The sequence below is a fragment of the Balaenoptera ricei genome, chromosome 5, assembly GCF_028023285.1.
Source record: "Balaenoptera ricei isolate mBalRic1 chromosome 5, mBalRic1.hap2, whole genome shotgun sequence".
Taxonomy (NCBI): Eukaryota; Metazoa; Chordata; class Mammalia; order Artiodactyla; family Balaenopteridae; genus Balaenoptera; species Balaenoptera ricei.
Genome location: NC_082643.1, coordinates 23,834,576 through 23,852,186, shown reverse-complemented (window position 1 = coordinate 23,852,186; position 17,611 = coordinate 23,834,576). Strand labels below are relative to the sequence as shown.

Sequence of the window (17,611 nt, the reverse complement as noted above, 5' to 3'; positions counted from 1 at the left end):
ATTGATATAGGATCAATATACAAATATCAGTTGTATTTTAAGCAATAAAAAGTTTGAAAATGAAATTAAGTAAACAATAGTATCAGAAAGTATATAATACTTTGGAACATATTTAACTAAAGAGACATAAGATTTGCACACTGAAAACTACAAAACATTATTGATGGAAATTAAGGAAATGGAAAGACATTCTGTGTTCACGGATTGGAAGACTTAATATTGTTAAGATGGCAGAACTCCCCAAATTGATCTACAGATTCAACACAACTCCTATCAAAATTCCTACTACCGGACTTCCCTGGTGGTGCAGTGGTTAAGAATCCACCTGCCAATGCAGGGGACATGGGTTCGATCCCTGGTCCGGGAAGATCCCTCATGCTGCGGAGCAAATAAGCCCGTGTGCCACAACTACTGAGCCTGCGCTTTAGAGCCCATGAGCCACAACTACTGAGCCCTCGTGCCACAACTACTGAAGCCCGCATGCCTAGAGCCTGTGCTCTGCAACAAGACAAGACACTGCGATGAGAAGCCTGCGCACCACAATGAAGAGTAGCCCCTGCTCGCCGCAACTAGAGAACGCTTGCACGCAGCAATGAAGACCAAATGCAGCCAAAAATAAATAAATTAAAAAATAATTATTAAAAAAAAAAAATTCCTACTACCGTCTTTGGAGAAATGGGCAAAGTGATCCTAAAATTTATATAGAAATGCAAGGCACTAAGAATAGTCAAAACAATCTTGAAAAAGAAGAACAAGTTTAAAACACTTCCTGCTTTTAAAACTTACTATGAAGCTATAATCAAGGCAAGTAATCAAGGCAGTGTGGTACTGGCATAAGGACATAAAGACTGGCATAAAGACAGACTTGAGAGTCCAGAAATAAGCACATACATCTATGGTTGGTCAATTGATTTTCTACAAGGGTGCCAAGATAATAAAATGGAGAAAGAATAGTGTTTTGAACAAATGGTGTTAGAATAACTGAATATACATATGTCAGAGAATGAATTTGGACCTCTACCTCACACCGTATACAAAAATTAAAATGGATTAAAGATCCAAATGTATGAAACTCTTAGAAGAAAACATAGGTGTAAATCTTTGTGAATTTTGATTAGGTAACAGTTTCTTAGATAGGACACCAAAGTACAAGCAACCGAAGAAAAAAATAAATTGGACTTCATCAAAATTAAAAACTTTTGTGTGTCAAATGACGCTATCACAAAAGTGAAAAGATAATCCACAGAACGGGAGAAAAAATTTGCAAGTCATATGTCTAATAAGGATCTAATGTCCAGAATATATTAAGAACTCTTACAACTCAATAATGAAGACAACCTAATTTACAAATGGGCAAAAGATTTGAATAGACATTTCTCCAAAGAAAATGACCAATAGGTACGTGAAAAGATGCACATTATTAGTCACTAATATGCAATTATTATTGCAATTATATGCAAATCAAAACCACATGAGATACCACTCATGTCCACTAGGATATCTAGAATTAAAAAAAAAAAAAAAAGAAAATAACAAGTATTGGTAAGTGTATTGGTCAGGATTCTCCAGAGAAGCAGAACCAATATGATATATGTAGACATATAAAAGAGGAAAATTGTTACAGGAATTGGCTCAAATGATTACAGAGGCCAAGAAGTCCTACAATCTGCCATCTGCAAGAAGGGGAACCAGGAAAGCCGGTGGTATAATTCAGTTTGAGTCTTGAGGCCTGAGAACTGAGGGGCCATTGGTGTAAGTCCCAGAGTTCCAGGGCCCAAGAACCAGGAGCTCCGGTGTTGGAGGGTAAAAGAAGCTGTGTCCCAACTCAAGAAGAGAGAGAATTCACCCTTCCTCTACCCTTTTGTTTGATTCAGGCCATCAGCCAACTGGATGACACTCACACTCTGGTGAGGACGGACCTTCTTTTCTCGGTCTATTGACTCACCAGAAACATCCTCACAGACACACCCAGAAACAGTGTTTACCAGCTGTGTAGGCATCCCTCAACCCAGTCGAGTTCACACATACAGTTAACCATCACAGTAAGGATGTGAAGAAATTAGAAACCTCAGATGTTGTTGGTGGGAATGTAAAATAGTACAGCTACTGTGGAAAAGTGTGTCAGTTTCTTAAAAAGTTAAACAGTTACCATAGGACACAGAAATTCTACTCTTAGGTATATATCCAAGAAAAGTAAAAACATGTTCACACAAAAAGTTGTGTATAAATGTTCATAATAGCCAAAAAGTTAAAACAATCCAAATGTTTATCAGCCAATAAGTGGATAAACAAAATGTGGCGTATCCATACAATGAAATAGTATTCAGCAGAATAAAAAGGTTTGAAATACTGGTACATACTACAACATGGGTGAACCTTGAAAACTTTAGGCTAACTGAAGGAAGCCAGTCACAAAAGGCTATATACTGTATTATTCCACTTATGTGAAATGTCCAGAATAGGCAAATCCATAGAGACAGAATGTAGATGAGTGGTTTCCAGAAGCAGAGGAGAGAGGAGAATGAGGAGGGACAGATTAACCAGTACAGATTTTAGAGGGTGATGATGAAAATAGTCTGGAATGAGGCAGTGGTGAGAGCTGCACAACCCGTGACTATACTAAAAACCAATGAATTATAAATTGTAAAAGAGTGAATTGTATAGTATGAATTATCTCCAGTTAAAAAATGGCTTTATTGGAAGATTCTTATTGTCAGGATAATTTTATTTTATTTTATTATTATTCTTTAAATTAATTAATTAATTTAATTTTGGCTGTGTTGGGTCTTCGTTTCTGTGCGAGGGCTTTCTCTAGTTGCGGCAAGCGGGGGCCACTCTTCATCGCGGTGCGCGGGCCTCTCACTATCGCGGCCTCTCTTGTTGCGGAGCACAGGCTCCAGACGCGCAGGCTCAGTAATTGTGGCTCACGGGCCTAGTTGCTCCGCAGCATGTGGGATCTTCCCAGACCAGGGCTCGAACCCGTGTCCCCTGCATTGGCAGGCAGATTCTCAACCACTGTGCCACCAGGGAAGCCCCAGGATAATTTTAAGTAAATAAAGTATATAAAAACCATCGTATCAGGAGAACTTATCACATGGCTTCTCCTAGTTCCAAGGGTAGAGGGTGTGGTTCTGAGCATGTAGCCCAGCTACAACTCTATCACTCTGGAGGAAGGGGAGAATGGGTTTTTGTAGGCAGCAACCTTCATCACAGTGGCAGAGCTAGAATTGGAACCTAGGTCTTGGTGTCCTGGTCCAATTTCTTTTTCCCATACCATGTTTCTCTAAGGAGACTGATTTCATAAGTGTAATCAAGCAAGCTGCTGAAAATAGGCATATTTTTGAAACTAAAATAAGATTTGTCTGCTAACAGTGGGACTGAGTAACCTAGGAAATGACTAAGCATTTATCCTTCTCATATATAAAGATTGCTTTCTTTAGGAAAAGATGCATGAATATATAAATACAGGTACAATTTTTAAAGGGAAAGAGGCAGTTGCAGAGATTTTTTTTTTCCCCAGGGAAGTAGGATTGTACATTTTCCCTTTAAGATGGATAGTGGGCAATGGCCTTCTGCATTTTTATGAACAAAGGTGTCATTCATTAGCCCTAACTGGCACCCACTGGTGTGGATAAACCCAGATCCATGTTATAGGCGTGGCACCATCTGCCTGTGGAGGGTACTGCCTGGTGCACATGCCAGAACCCGGAGCACCGAAGAGCCTTGGTTATCACTTTCACACTAAGTTCAGGTGTGATAGGCCACTAGTTAGAGCTTGCTTAGTGCTCTTTTCCTTTCATTCCTAGCAAGGCTTAGGAGTCCTGCTTGCCTTAAAAATTTTTTTGAGTTTAAAAGGATTGCTAATGTTTACCTATTAAACCAGAAAAGGCAAATTACAGCTAGGAAATTGTTAGAATAGATATACAGAAATAAATATATTTTGCAGGTAGTTCTGAGAATTGAAATAGTTCAGGGACTGAAAACTCAAATGTTTGTAGGGGCCGGGCAGGTAATTTAAATGGATGAGAGTCTGATTATTGGGGATTGTGGCAAAATGGAGCATACAGGCCCTGACTTAAGACATTAAACGACAGCAAGAAGAAACAAAAAGCACCCGCTCTGTGAGCCAGTTAAAACCTGCGTGGGGCTGAGTTCTGCCTGGAGGCTTGCAGTTTATGGCAGCCTCTTGACTGGAACATAATATAGCAACATGCAACAAGGACTTTAAAATGTGTCATATATCATTACCAAAAGAGACAACACAAGAGGCAAAGAAATTAATTTGGACATAAAATGTTCTTAGCTCTTGTATTTAAAGAAAAAATCTGCAAACCATTCAAATGCCTAATAATTACTGGAGAATGATTCATCAAACTATGGTATAACTATATAACCATTTAGAGCACAGAGATATATAGAAAATGCCAGGGCATCACATGGAAATGTACACATGTGAAAATTAAGTGAGAGTAGAATACAAAATTATAAATGTATATGAGTTACAGTGTATGTTAACAAAGATCAGGAAGGAATTTGGAGCATTGTAAAAAATTTGCCACTCATCAGACTTTTTCCCCCTGAAAAGAAGCTTAAATTCACCATGAAGAAAATGCAGGTCACCTCTACCAAGCCCTTCAGTAAAATATCTAATCGTCCTTTGGATTAGATCCAACTAAGCACAAGCATGACTGTTTCAATAGATGTGGCTTTGTCCTAGAAGTTTTTATTTTTGCCTGAAAGAGATGACTTAATTTCCTACCCTGGTATACACTGATGTTTTGTTCCCCACCTCAAAATTCTGATTTTTTACTTTTCTCCTATTCACCCTGTTTTATAAATCTGGATCCAAGGAAACTGATTCCAGTCCCAAACTTATTTATTTATTTTTTAAAATTTTATTTATTTATTTATTTATGGCTGTGTTGGGTCTTCGGTTCTGTGCTAGGGCTTTCTCTAGTTGTGGCAAGCGGGGGCCACTCTTCATCGCGGTGCGCGGGCCTCTCACTATCGCGGCCTCTCTTGTTGTGGAGCACAGGCTCCAGACGCACAGGCTCAGTAATTATGGCTCACGGGCCCAGTTGCTCCGCGGCATGTGGGATCTTCCCAGACCAGGGCTCGAACCCGTGTCCCCTGCATTGAAAGGCAGATTCTCAACCACTGCGCCACCAGGGAAGCCCCCCAAACTTCTTGAGTGACGCCCCTCCCTCCATTCTACTCGTGAGTCCATGCTGAACCAAGTCCCATAGCAGAATATTGCAGGTCCTTTGGCTTCCTTGGTGTATCAGGCTTTGGAGATACTTCAGATCCTGGAAGTTCCAGAATTGTTGGCCAACACCCAAAGTGGAGTGTCCATGGTGGTCGCCATCTGATGCCCGTGCTTGGCCTGTCAGGGCTGGGCTAGCACCTCTGGAGTGTCTGGTGATCAGAATACCTCTCCCCGTGTGTTCCTTATTGGTGTGATGAGGGCTTCCTCATCTTCTCCTCCTGTGACCCCTTTACACACAGTCCATAAAGCCTTAGCCGATTTTTCAGGAATCTCAGGATGAGAACAGAGACTTCTTGTTGTTCAGTGCCTCGGGTGTGTGTGCCGCAGGGCAGGGGCTGTGGCTTGCTTGGTTTTGTGCCCATGGGCCAATTTTAGCTTGGTTGGTGGGGACGTCATTTGGGGGCTCAGGTGATTTAAATAAGTTCAGATGTTATCAAATTTTAAAAACAAAGGTTACTTTCCATGCTGATGTGAGGTTAAATCTCTAGGGGGCATGCATTGATAATTGGTGCTGCCCTCAGCTCTGTTTCCACTAAGATTTCATTTGGCTGCTTTACCTTCACTGAACTTTCTAGAAATCGCTCCACAACGCTGATTTTGTACAGTAACTCGACAAACATGTGAACGTTTAATCAAGGGGCTTGATTTCTCTATGCCTAGCTATCCAGGCCTAGAAGTAGATGAATCTCTTTCTTCTTTAGTTCCGACAAGATTGGTATTTTTAGAAGGAACTTGGTTAGAGATCCTGAGTCTAATTGTTACTCACCCGGGTCCTTGGACTCTTAATCCATAGAAATTGGTAAGAGGCCAGAGGAGAATTTCAGGCAAGGCTTTATCAGGACTCAAGCTGCAGCATGAGGGAGCGAAAACAAGTAACAGGTGCCGTTGGTTCCCTGGCTCCTTAAAAGGGGTGAGGCTGGAGGTGGACTGGTGCGTTGGCTGGGAGGCGTAGTTTAGGTGGTCTGCGCACCCCCTGGTGGTGCTGTGTGCAGGGGTCACGCCCAGTAGCCTGCTTTTGCTTCCGGCACCTCAGAAATGGCAGTTGGTTTGTGGCCTTTTTGTATCTTATTGTTCATAATTTGCTCCCACTGTGCATGTGTGCAGTTAGTTTTAGTGCTGTATAGTTTCTTTGCATTGTTGCTTGCGGAGATGTTTGTCCAGGTGCAAGCACTCTGGTAAAGGGTCCCAGGTCCCAGCCTATCTCATAATTGCAGATTAACTTGACTCTTCTAGATCATAGTTCTTAGGCCTATTTTTCATATTTCATTCCTTGACTTAATGCTAGACTAATATATTCAGAGAGTATCCTGTGGTCATTTTGAGCTGGCACCCTTGCCACTATGTTCGTGAGATTCTTACTTTCTTTAGAGTGTTATTTGCCTGTTGTCACTGCTGTGTTCCCAGTGGTCTGGTTCCTGAATGGAAAGGGCGTTTCTTTACCTGCTCACAGCTAACATCATCTCTTACCCAGAAGATCATAATAGATTTCTAAATGGTCTCCCCAGACACCCTCTAATCCCCTGACTCCTTTCAGTGGTCAGTCGCCTGTTGCAAATGCAAGTCTGCTCACTCACCCTTTAGCTTAAAAGCTTTCTGTGACTTCCAGTTGCCTTCAGGATGCATCCCAAACCTTCCCAGGTCTGCCCCCGCATCTCACCAGTCTCGCTGTCTTTGCTCCCGGCTTTCTGAGTTCAGGCTGCCTTGGCCTTCTGTCAGTTCTTTGCTGTGCATTCTCCTCTCACCACACGTGTCCCCTCTGGCTGCAGGGTTCTGCCTTCTCTCTTTTTCTCTTTCCCGTACTTCGAGGCCAATCCCCCTCCTCAGCTAGACCCATTTCCCCTACTATCCAGGCTCCTAACATCACACCCCTCTCTTTCTTAGCCCTCATTACTGTTTAAAGTTTCCATATATTTGTGTGATTCTTTGGTTAAGGCCTGTCTTCTACACAAGCCAATGCGCTCCACAAGGGTGGGCTGTCTCTTTTTTGCTGGGAGAGGGGCTTACCATTACCAGCATGCAACACACACTGTAGGTATTTATTAAATTTTTATTGAACGGCCATGATTTCTTCTCGCTTTACCCTTCTGGAGTTTTACAGCTCTGCCTCATGTAAGTTGTAACTTCATCTGTGACTTCCTCACTAGCCAGCTCTCCTCGATCTAAAGGTCTGGCTTCACTGGAGCTTTTCTAGCTTTTTAGGAAGGCATCTGAACTTAGTCTTCTAGTGGCCATATATGCATCCCTCTTTTTCCTCCTCTGTGAAAATCCAGACCCTACTCTAAGGCCGTCCTTTTCTCTGACTGGGGAATCCTTGCAGCTCTGACTGTCTCTCCAGGTTCTCCTCGGTGACCTCTCCTAATGAGCCCAGTGACCTCTTATTCATGAGCCTCTCCTAACTACAGCTCCAAGCTCAGAGATGTGATACCCACAGTGTCAGTAACAGCAGCAATAAAGGAGACTGGTTTTTCAATGATGATGACAGTAATTAAGGGTCTTGCATGAAGTTTTTTCATGCCTCTTAAATAAGAACTAAATTTACTTGTCTCTTTGTTGCAGTTTACCATCTGTTCTGATATAACGAAGGAATTGCATTCATAAGAAGTTTTACCTTATCAAAAGGCATGATATAAAAACAAGTGCTTGACTAGAAGAAAGGGGTTAGGGATTTGACAATATCAGAGTCATAATATAGTTCTTTTTCTATAGAACTTTTTTCTAATAAACTATTTTCTTAATAGCCACGAATGTGTTAGTAAAACCCATCACTGCCCAAAACTTAGTGTTTGACTACATATAGCATTTGCTCTGGAATCATCGTCTTTGTTTTCCATCATTGCCTCCACTATCGTTAGCAAAGAACCTTTTACACCATCCTATTTCCATGATTACCTGATTACCCATTGTTAAGCCCAATACCAAGCTTCCCCCCAAACCCAGCTGTTATAGACAACAGCTTCTCATACTAAGGGGTTGGTTCCAGATCTAGTATAATGATGGTATATATAATGGTAATTAAATTCCCAAATTTATTCAAGCCTATAATTTTCTCAGATCTAGACAGCCTACCTCAAACAAAAACACCTGTGTTTTTTTTTTTCTGTGTTTTTTTTTTAATCTTGCAATGGACTAAGCTCTTTTTTTGAATAATCTTTTTTTTAAGATTGAAGTGTAGTTGATTTACAATGTTGTAAGTTTCTGGTGTACAGCAACATGATTCAGTTATACATATATATACTTTTTCATATTTTCCATTATGGTTTATTACAGGATACAGAATATAGTTCCCTGTGCTATACAGTAGGACCTTGTTGTTTATTCTATATATAGTAGTTTGCATCTGCTAGCCCCAAACTCCCAGTTCAACCCTCCCCCTGCCCCTTGGCAACCACAAGTCTGTTCTCTATATCTGTGAGTCTGTTTCTGTTTTGCAGATAAGTTCATTTGAAAAACACCTGTGTTTTAATGTTTTCCCCTGAATCAGGTGATGCAGGCCCAGTGTGTCAAAACAGAAACTGAATTCTACCGTCGCAGTCGCAGCGAGATAGTGTATGGAGAAGGGCACACCATGGGGGCACTTTATTGGCAGTTGAATGACATCTGGCAGGCTCCTTCCTGGTCTTCTCTAGGTAAGTGTTTCAGCATTCTTTGTGTGAGTGAGAGAAAGCCATACCTGTGGGGAGAGGCACTGAGAGAGCACAGAGCTGGAGGGGTCAGATGAACCCAAGCAGGACTCCAGGGCCAGGAGGCCGTCCGGCTGCTGGTCTCGGAGCTGTGGCCTCCTCTCCCACCTTCACAGTCTTTCCAGGAGCCTTAGAGCACAATGAGTTCTGAGCTGTGCAGTCACAAAAGCAGGCGAAGGAAGGGAAAGATTCAGGCGTGAAGATCTCAGCCGTGTGTCTTCTAATTGTTGCTTAGAATTTTGAATTTATTTAAGAGGACTTTCCAGGGCAAAAGGAGATTTACATAAGCACCGCTTCTTCTGTTTAGGAGAATTCAACCACAGGAAAGTTTGGCCCAGCTAAGTGTTAAAATGTCCCTTTGCTGACTCCCCTTCAAGTCCATCAGGTCATCTTTCTTTTGCCCTGTTGATCTCTTGGAGGAAAGGGAGTTGAGTGAGAAATCCAAGTAAGAAGGGTTATCAGGTGAACCTGTCTGTTCAACGAGGAGCAGGTGAGATGGCTGACATTGTACTTGCAGTTTGAATTATTTCATCTATTTTGGTGCATTAAAAAAAATTAAGGTGTAATAATGAATGTTGGCCTTCACTAGAGGTGATTTGAAGCCAAGTTCAGTTAATGATATAAACCAAAGTTTTGGGTCAAAAATGAGGCAAGGCCATAAAGTAAGAAGGCCCTCTTGCTGGGTGAGGCTCTTAAACAAGCTGAGAATGCAGATCACAGAGTTCCTTCCCCACATGCTTTGATCGGTGCTCATGACCTCCTGCAGGGAACTGCAGTCTTGATCAGGTTTCCCTGATCAAACTCTTGATCTCCACCAACCAGAGAAAAGGGTATTGAATGAGAATCAGGGGGTAGATGCTAGGGGAATAGCCTTTCTGGGACGCTTAAACTGGAGAAAGAGATATTGTTCAGAGACACTTGGGGCCTGGCCCTGCTTCCTATCTGCGGATGCGGTGGTGGTCTTCTGAAGCTGAGTTCGGTTCAAGAAATGGGAGAGCCCAGGCTCTGTAACTCTTCCCTTAAATGACCCTGTGTTCTTCAGAAAGGATTTAAGAGTATGATGGCAGAGTAAGAATTTGTCTGCCTTCTAAACTCTGGCAGGACAATGCATTCGAGGAGAGGGTCACCATCTCCTGGGGGTGTCACCGTTCAGTAACTAAGGTGTGTATCACTGAGACCTTTTGCTTCAACTGCTGTTCTCTTGAATGTCTTCTGTTTGTGGCCTTGATTGCTGCAACCACACATTTGAAGTCTTTCTCCTGTAATGGATGTCACATGTGAGAGTGTTTAAGTTATCTCAGGTCCAAGCCATTTTCCATTTAGCAGAAAACTTTCCAAATATAAGTTCTAGTTCATTTCATAGATCTAATTGGAAAGGCCTCTCCGCCCTTCCCCTCTCATTGTTATTTTTAAGGGGAAATACTAAGAGTTGGAATTGAAGTGTTGGATAGTTGAACTTTTGCAAAACCTAAAGAAATCAGTTCTAGCTTAACCTCAAAACCGTGTTCCTTCATCTCAACAGCTTGCACTGGTGAATTCTGGAAGTGCTCCCCCATTCTGTCTCCCCCTCTCTCCCACCCACTTTCCCTCATCTTACTCTCTCACCCCCTTCTCTCTCTCTCTCTCCCTCTCACTGTATACCTCTCTCTGAAGCTATCTGGTGATGCAGGGTTTTGTGGAGAAGGATCTTCTTTCTGAAATAGAGGCATGTTGAAATATTTTTTAGTTTGTGGGTTTAGCATACCAGAGATGCCAACAGGGCACAGGATTCTGCAGGGTTTTGATAGCTTCTAATTGTATTTGAGGAATTGTCATTAATTGTCATGCGTTTGGATGTTCCCCTCCAGTCTGAACTTACCAGCCATATTTGTGATTGTGGTTGCTTTGTTTCACTCAGAGGATTTTGTGCCTATGGGAAAAGGAGACTTTGAGTTCTAAGTAACTTTATTTTTTTAAAAAAATATTTAATTTATTACTTATCTATTTTTATTGAGGTATAGTTGATCTACAATATTAGTTTCAGGCGTACAATATAGTGATTCAAAATTTTATAGATTATACTCCATTGAAAGTTATTATAGAATATTGGCTATATTCCCTGTGCTCTACAGTAAAGCCTTGTAGCTTATTTATTTTATACATAGTCGTTTGTACCTCTTAATCTGCTGTCCCTATGTTGCACTTTGCTCCTTCCCTCTCCCCACCAGTAACCAATAGTTTGTTCTCTGTATCTGTGAGTCTGTTTCTGTTCTGTTATATTCATCCATTTGTTTTACTACACATATAAATGATAACATATAGAGTATTTGTTTTTCTCTGTCTGACTTATTTCACTAAGCATAATACCCCCCAGGTCCATCCATGTGTTGCAAATGGCAAAATTTCATACTTTTATGGGCAAGTAATATTCCATTGCATATATATATATATATACACCACATCTTCTTTATCCATTCATCTGTTGATGGACACTTAGGTTGCTTCCACATCTTTGTTCTTGTAAATAATGCTGCAGTGAACATTGGGGTGCATGTATCTTTTCGAATTAGTGTTTTTATTTTCTTTGGATATATACCCAGGAGTGGAATTGCCAGGTCTTATAGTTCTAATTTTAGTTTTTTCTGGGGCACCTCCATCCTGTTTTCCATAGTGGCCACATCAATTTACATTACCACCAACACTGTAGGAGGGTTCCCTTTTTCTCCACATCCTTGCCAACATTTATTCTTTGCGGTCGTTTTGATTATAGTCATTCTGACAGATGTGAGGTGATACCTCATTGTGGTTTTGATTTGCATCCCTGATGATCAACAATGTTGAGCATCTTTTCATATGCCTGTTGGCCATCTGTATGTCTTATTTCGAGAAATGTCTATTCAGCTCTCCTCCCCATTTTTTGATTGGGTTGTTTGTTTTTTCTATATTGAGTTGTATGAGCTGTTTATATATTTTTGTATATTAACCCCTTGTTGGTCGTATCATTTGCAAATATTTTCTCCCAATCAGTAGGCTGTCTTTTCATTGTGTTTGTGGTTTCTTTTGCTGTGCAGAAGCTTTTAAGATTAATTAGATCCATTTGTTTATTTTTGCTTTTGTTTCTTTTGCCTTAGGAGACAGAGCCAAAAAAATATTGCTACAATTTATGTCAGAGTATTCTGCCTATGTTTTCCTCTAGGGATTTTATGGTTTCTGGTCTTACATTTAGGTCCTTAATCCAGTTTGAGTTTATTTTTGTAACTGGTGTGAGAAAATGTTCTAATTTCATTCTTTTACATGTAGCTATCCAGTTTTCCCAGCACCATTCATTGAAGAGTGTGTCTTTTCTCCATTGTATATTCTTGCCTCCTTTGTCGTAGAGTAATTGACCATAAGTGTGTGGGCTTATTTCTGGGCTCACTATTCTGTTCTATTGATATATGTGTCTGTTTTTGTGCCAGTACCATACTGTTTTGATGACTAGCTTTGTAGTATAGTCTGAAGTCTGGGAGCATGATACCTAGAGCACTATTCTTCTTTCTCAAGATTGTTTTCACTATTTGGGGTCTTTTGTGTTTCCATACAAATTTTAGAATTATTTGTTCTAGTCTGTGAAATATGCCATTAGTATTTTGATATGGATTGCACTGAAGCTGTAGATTGCCTTGAGTAGTATGGTCATTCTAACAATGTTAGTCCCATCTATGAACACAGTATCTCTTTCCGCTTGTTTGTGTTGTCTCCAGTTTCTTTCATCAGTGTCTTATAGTTTTCCATGTACAGGTATTTTCCCTCCTTAGTTAGATTTATTCCTAGGTATTTTATTCTTTTTGATGTGATGGTAAATGGGATTGTATACTTAATTCCTCTCTTATAGTTTGTTGTTAGTGTATAGAAATGCAACAAATTTCTGTATATTAATTTTGTACCCTTTGACTTTACCAAATTCATTGATGAACTCTAGTAGATTTTGGTGCTGTCTTTAGGATTTTCCTTTTTTTTTTTTTTTTTTCAAGTAATGTCTGAAACATTTATATTAACATATTTCCATACAAATAACCCAAAGAAAGTTTAGTATTAGTTGTTTTTTTTTGTTGTTTGTTTGTTTTTTTATACTGCAGGAGGATTTTCTTAGTATCATGTCATCTGCCAACAGTGACAGTTTTCCTTCTTCCTTTCCAATTTGTATTCTTTTTATTTCTTTTCTTTGTCTGATTGCTGTGGTTACGACTTCCAGTACTATGTTGAATAAAACTGGGAGAGTGGACATCTTTGTCTTGTTCCTGATCTGAGAGGAAGTGCTTTCAGCTTTTCACTGTTGAGTACGATGTGAGCTGTGGGCTTATCATATATGGCCTTCATTATGTTGAAGTATGTTCCCTCCATACCCACTTTATGGAGAGTTTTTACCATAAATGGATGTTGAATTTTGTAAAAAGCTATTTCTGCATTCATTGAGATGATCATATGGTTTTTGCCTGGTTTTGGAATCAGGTTGATGCTGGCCACATGGAATGAGTTCAGAAGCTTCCTTCCTCTTCCATTTTCTAGAAGAGTTTGAGAAGGATTGGTATTAATTTTTCTTTGAATGTTTGGTAGAATTCATCAGTGAAGCCATCTGGTCCTGGACTTTTGTTTTTTGGGAGTTTTTTTTTTAATTAAAAAAAAAAATTTATTTATTTATTTATTTATTTTTGGCTACACGCGGGCTTTCTCTAGTTGTGGCGAGCAAGAGCTACTTTTTGTTGAAGTGTGCAGGCTTCTCATTGCAGTGGATTCTCTTGTTGTGGAGCACGGGCTCTAGGTGCGCGGGCTTCAGTAGTTGTGGCACGCGGGTTCAGTAGTTGTGGCTCACGAGCTCTAGAGCACAGGCTTAGTAGTTGTGGCTCATGGGCTTAGTTGCTTCACGGCATGTGGATCTTCCTGGACCAGGGCTCGAACCTGTGTCCCCTGCATTGGCAGGCAGATTCTTAACCACTGCACCACCAGGGAAGCCCTTTTGGGAGGTTTTTGATTACTGATTCAGTCTCTTTACTAGTAATTGGTCTGTTACGATTTTTTATTTCTTCATGATTCAGTCTTGGAAGGTTATATGTTTCTAGGAATTTATCATTTCTTCTAGCTTGTCCAATTTGTTGGTGTGTAGTTGTTCATAGTAGTCTCTTATGATTCTTTGCACTTCTTTGGTATTAGTTGTATTGTCTCTTGTTTCATTTTTGATTTTACTGATTTGAGCCCTCTTTCTTTTGTGATAAGTCTGGCTAAAGTTTTATCAGTTTTGTTTATCTTTTCAAAGAACCAGCTCTTGGTTTCAGTGATCTTTTCTATTTTTTCTAAGTCTCTATTTTGTTTATTTCTGCTCTGATCTTTATTATTTCTTTCCTTCTACCAACTTTGGGTTTTGTTTGCTGTTCTTTTTCTAAGTTCCTTTAGGGATAGTGTTAGGTTGTTTATTTGCAATTTTTCTTGTTTTCTGAGGTAAACATGTATCACTGTAATCTTCCCTCTTAGAACTGCTTTTGCTGCATCCAATAGATTTTTGGATCATTGTGTTTTTGTTTTCATTTGTTTCCAAGTATTTTTTGATTCTTCTTTGTCTTTGGTGACTAATTGGTTGTTTAGTAACATATTATTTAGCCTCCACATCTTTGTGTTTTTTGCAGTTTTTTTCTTGTGGTTGATTTCTAGTCTCATAGGGTTGTGGTTGGAAAAGGTGCTTGATATGATTTCAACTTTCTTAAGTTTATTGAATCTTGTTTTGTGGCATATCGTGTGATCTGTGCTAGAAAATGTTCAATTTACACTTGAATCAAATGTGTATTCTGCTGCTTTGGATGGAATGTTCTAAATATCTGTTAAGTCCGTTTGGTCTAATGTGTCACTAAAGGCCTGTTAATATTTGCTTTATGTATATAGCACTTCTATGTTGAGTGCATATCTATTTACAATTGTTATATAAGATTGATCCCTTGGTCATTATGTAATGTCCTTCTTTGTCTCTTGTAACAGTCTTTGTTTTAAAGTCTATTTTGTCTGATATAAATAGTGCTATCCCAACTTCCTTTGATTTCCATTTGCATGGAATACCTTTTTTCATCCCCTCACTTTCAGTCTGTGTGTATCTTTAGATCCAAAATGAGTCTCTTATAGGTAGCATATGTATGGGTCTTGTTTTTATATCCATTCGGCCACTCTATACCTTTTGATTGGAGCATTTAGTCTATTTACATTTAATTATTGATAGGTATATACTCCCATTTTGTTAATTGTTTGGGGGTTGTTTTTTGTAGTTCTTTTTTTGTTCCTGTCTTCTTTCCCCTTTTGATTTGATTTGATGTTCCTGTCTTCTTCTTCTCTCCCCTTTTGATTTGATGACTATCTTTAGTTATGTTTGGATTCCCTTCTCTTTTTTGGTGTTTATCTATCGTAGATTTTTGGTTTGTGGTTACCATGAGGCTTATATATAGCAATCTATATATAATATAATGTAATGTAATATAATATATATGATTATTTTAAGTCACTGATCTCTTAATTTCAAACACATTTTAACAACCCTGCATTTTTACTCCCCCACCCTCACCATGATTATTGGGTTTTTTTTAAACTCTTTATTGAATTTGCCACAATATTGCTTCTATTTTATGTTTTGGTTTTTTGGCTACAAGTCATGTGGGATCTCAGCTCCCTGACCAGGGATCGAACCCACACCTCCCGCATTGGAAGGTGAAGTCCCAACCACTGGACCACCAGGGAAGTCCTGATTATTGTTTTTGATATATTTTACATCTTTTTGTTTTGTGTATCCCTTAACTAATTATTGTAGATATAGATGATTTTTGTCTTTTAACCTTCCTGCTAGCTTTGTACATGGTTGATTTACTACCTAATATTTGCCTTTACCAATGAGTTTTTTCCTTTCATAATTTTCATGTTTCTATTTGTAGCTTTTTCTTTTTCACTTAGAGAAATCCCTTTACCATTTCTTGTAAAGCTGGTTTGGTGGTGCCCAACTCTTAGATTTTGCTTGTCTGTAAAACTTTTGATTTCTCCATCAAATCTGAATGAAAGTCTTGCTGAGTAGAGTATTCTTGTTTGTAGATTTTCCCTTCATCACTTTAAATTTATTGTGCCACTCCCATCTGGCCTGCAGAGCTGCTGAAAAGTCCACTGATGGTGTTATGGGAGTTCCTTTGTATGTAACTTGTTGCTTTTCCCTTTTCAATATTCTTTCTTTAACTTCTGCCATTTTAATTCAGTGTATCTTGGTGTGGACCTCTTTGGGTTGATCTTATTTGTGTTCTAGGACCTGCATGTCTGTTTCTTTTCCCAGGTTAGGGAAGTTTTCAGCCTATTGTGTCCTCAAATATGTTCTCTGCCCATTTCTCTCTCTCTTCTCCTTCTGAGACCCTATAATGTGAATATTAGTGCACTTGATTTTGTATCAGAGGTCTCTTAAACTGTTCTCTTTTCTTTTTATTCTTTTTTCTGTTCAGCTTCAGTGATTTCCACTACTCTGTCTTCCATCTGCCTGATCCATTCCTCTGTATCATTTCATCTACTGTTGATTTCTTTTAGTGTATTTTTCATTTCAATTGTTGTAGTTTTCTTCTCTGTTTAGTTCTTTATATCTTCTAACTCTTTGTTAAACTTCTCACTGTGTTCCTCCATTCTTCTCCTGCATTCTTTGATCATCTTTATGATCATCACCCTGAACTCTTTCTTAGGTAGATTGCCTATCTCCACTTCACTTAGTTCTTCATCTGGGGTTTTATCTTCTTCCTTTGTTTGGAACATGTTCCTCTGTTGCCTCATTTTGTCTAACTTGCTCTTTTTTTATTTCTATGTATCTGGTAGGTTGGTAATGTATCCTGATCTTGGAGAAGTGGCCTTTTGTAGGAGATACACTGTGCGTCCCAGCAGCTCACTCCCCTCCGGTCATCAGAGCTATATGCTCTAGGGGTGCCCCCTATGTGGGGTGCATGGGTCCTTCTGTGTGGCGGGCTTACTGATGTCGTTGGTCTGGTAGGCATGGCTGGCCTTTGGCCCAATTGGTTTCCAGGCCCTGCCTTGTGTGGACCCTGTCAGCCACTGGTTGGTGGGGCTGGGTCATGAGGCTGCTGGTTGCAGAACCCTGGAGGGTCCCAGGGCTACTGCTGGTTCACTTGTGGGCAGAGCCAGGTTCTGGGGTGGGTGGTTACAGGGCTGGGGTTCCTGGATCTAGTGTTGGCCTGCTGGTGGGTGGGGCCAGTTCCTGATATGGCTGGCTGCAGGTTCTGGGGTATTCCAAAGCTGGTGCTGGCCCATTGGTGAGTGGGGCTGGATCCCAGGGCAGCTGGCTGAGGCATCCAAGGTTCCTCAGAGCTGGTGTTGGTCTGCTGGTGGGTGGGGCCCAGGCCCAGGGGTCCTGGGGCTGGTGCCAATCTGCTGTGTTGGCTGTGTCCAACAAGGTAGGCTGTAGGACTGCAGTGGTCCTGGGGCTGGTGTCTGCCCATTGGTGGGTGGAGTTGGTATCCAGGGGATCCTGGAGCCAGTAGGTGAATCTGGGTCCTGGGGCTAGTGCTGGCCCACTGGTGGGCAGAGCTGACTCCTAGGGTCACTGGCTGCAGGGCCCAGTGTCCCAGAGCTGATTTTGAATTGTTGGTGGGTGAAGCCAAGGCGCAGGATGTTCTGGGGCTAGTGCTGGCTG

At 40.5% G+C, this 17,611-nt stretch overlaps 1 protein-coding gene across 22 annotated transcripts in view; it reads left to right on the top strand.

Moving 5' to 3' along the window:
* The window catches only part of MANBA (mannosidase beta), a 174,051-nt gene that overhangs the window by 95,702 nt on the left and 60,738 nt on the right, over nt 1-17,611 (top strand). For all 22 annotated transcript variants that reach the window (XR_009503231.1, XR_009503238.1, XR_009503235.1 and 19 more), the window contains exon 14: nt 8,748-8,892. Coding sequence is in view for 1 of the 22 variants with exons in the window: in XM_059922492.1 (XP_059778475.1) it covers nt 8,748-8,892 (145 nt within the window). In the remaining 21 variants the exon portion in view is untranslated. The remainder of the gene's footprint in view (nt 1-8,747; nt 8,893-17,611) is intronic.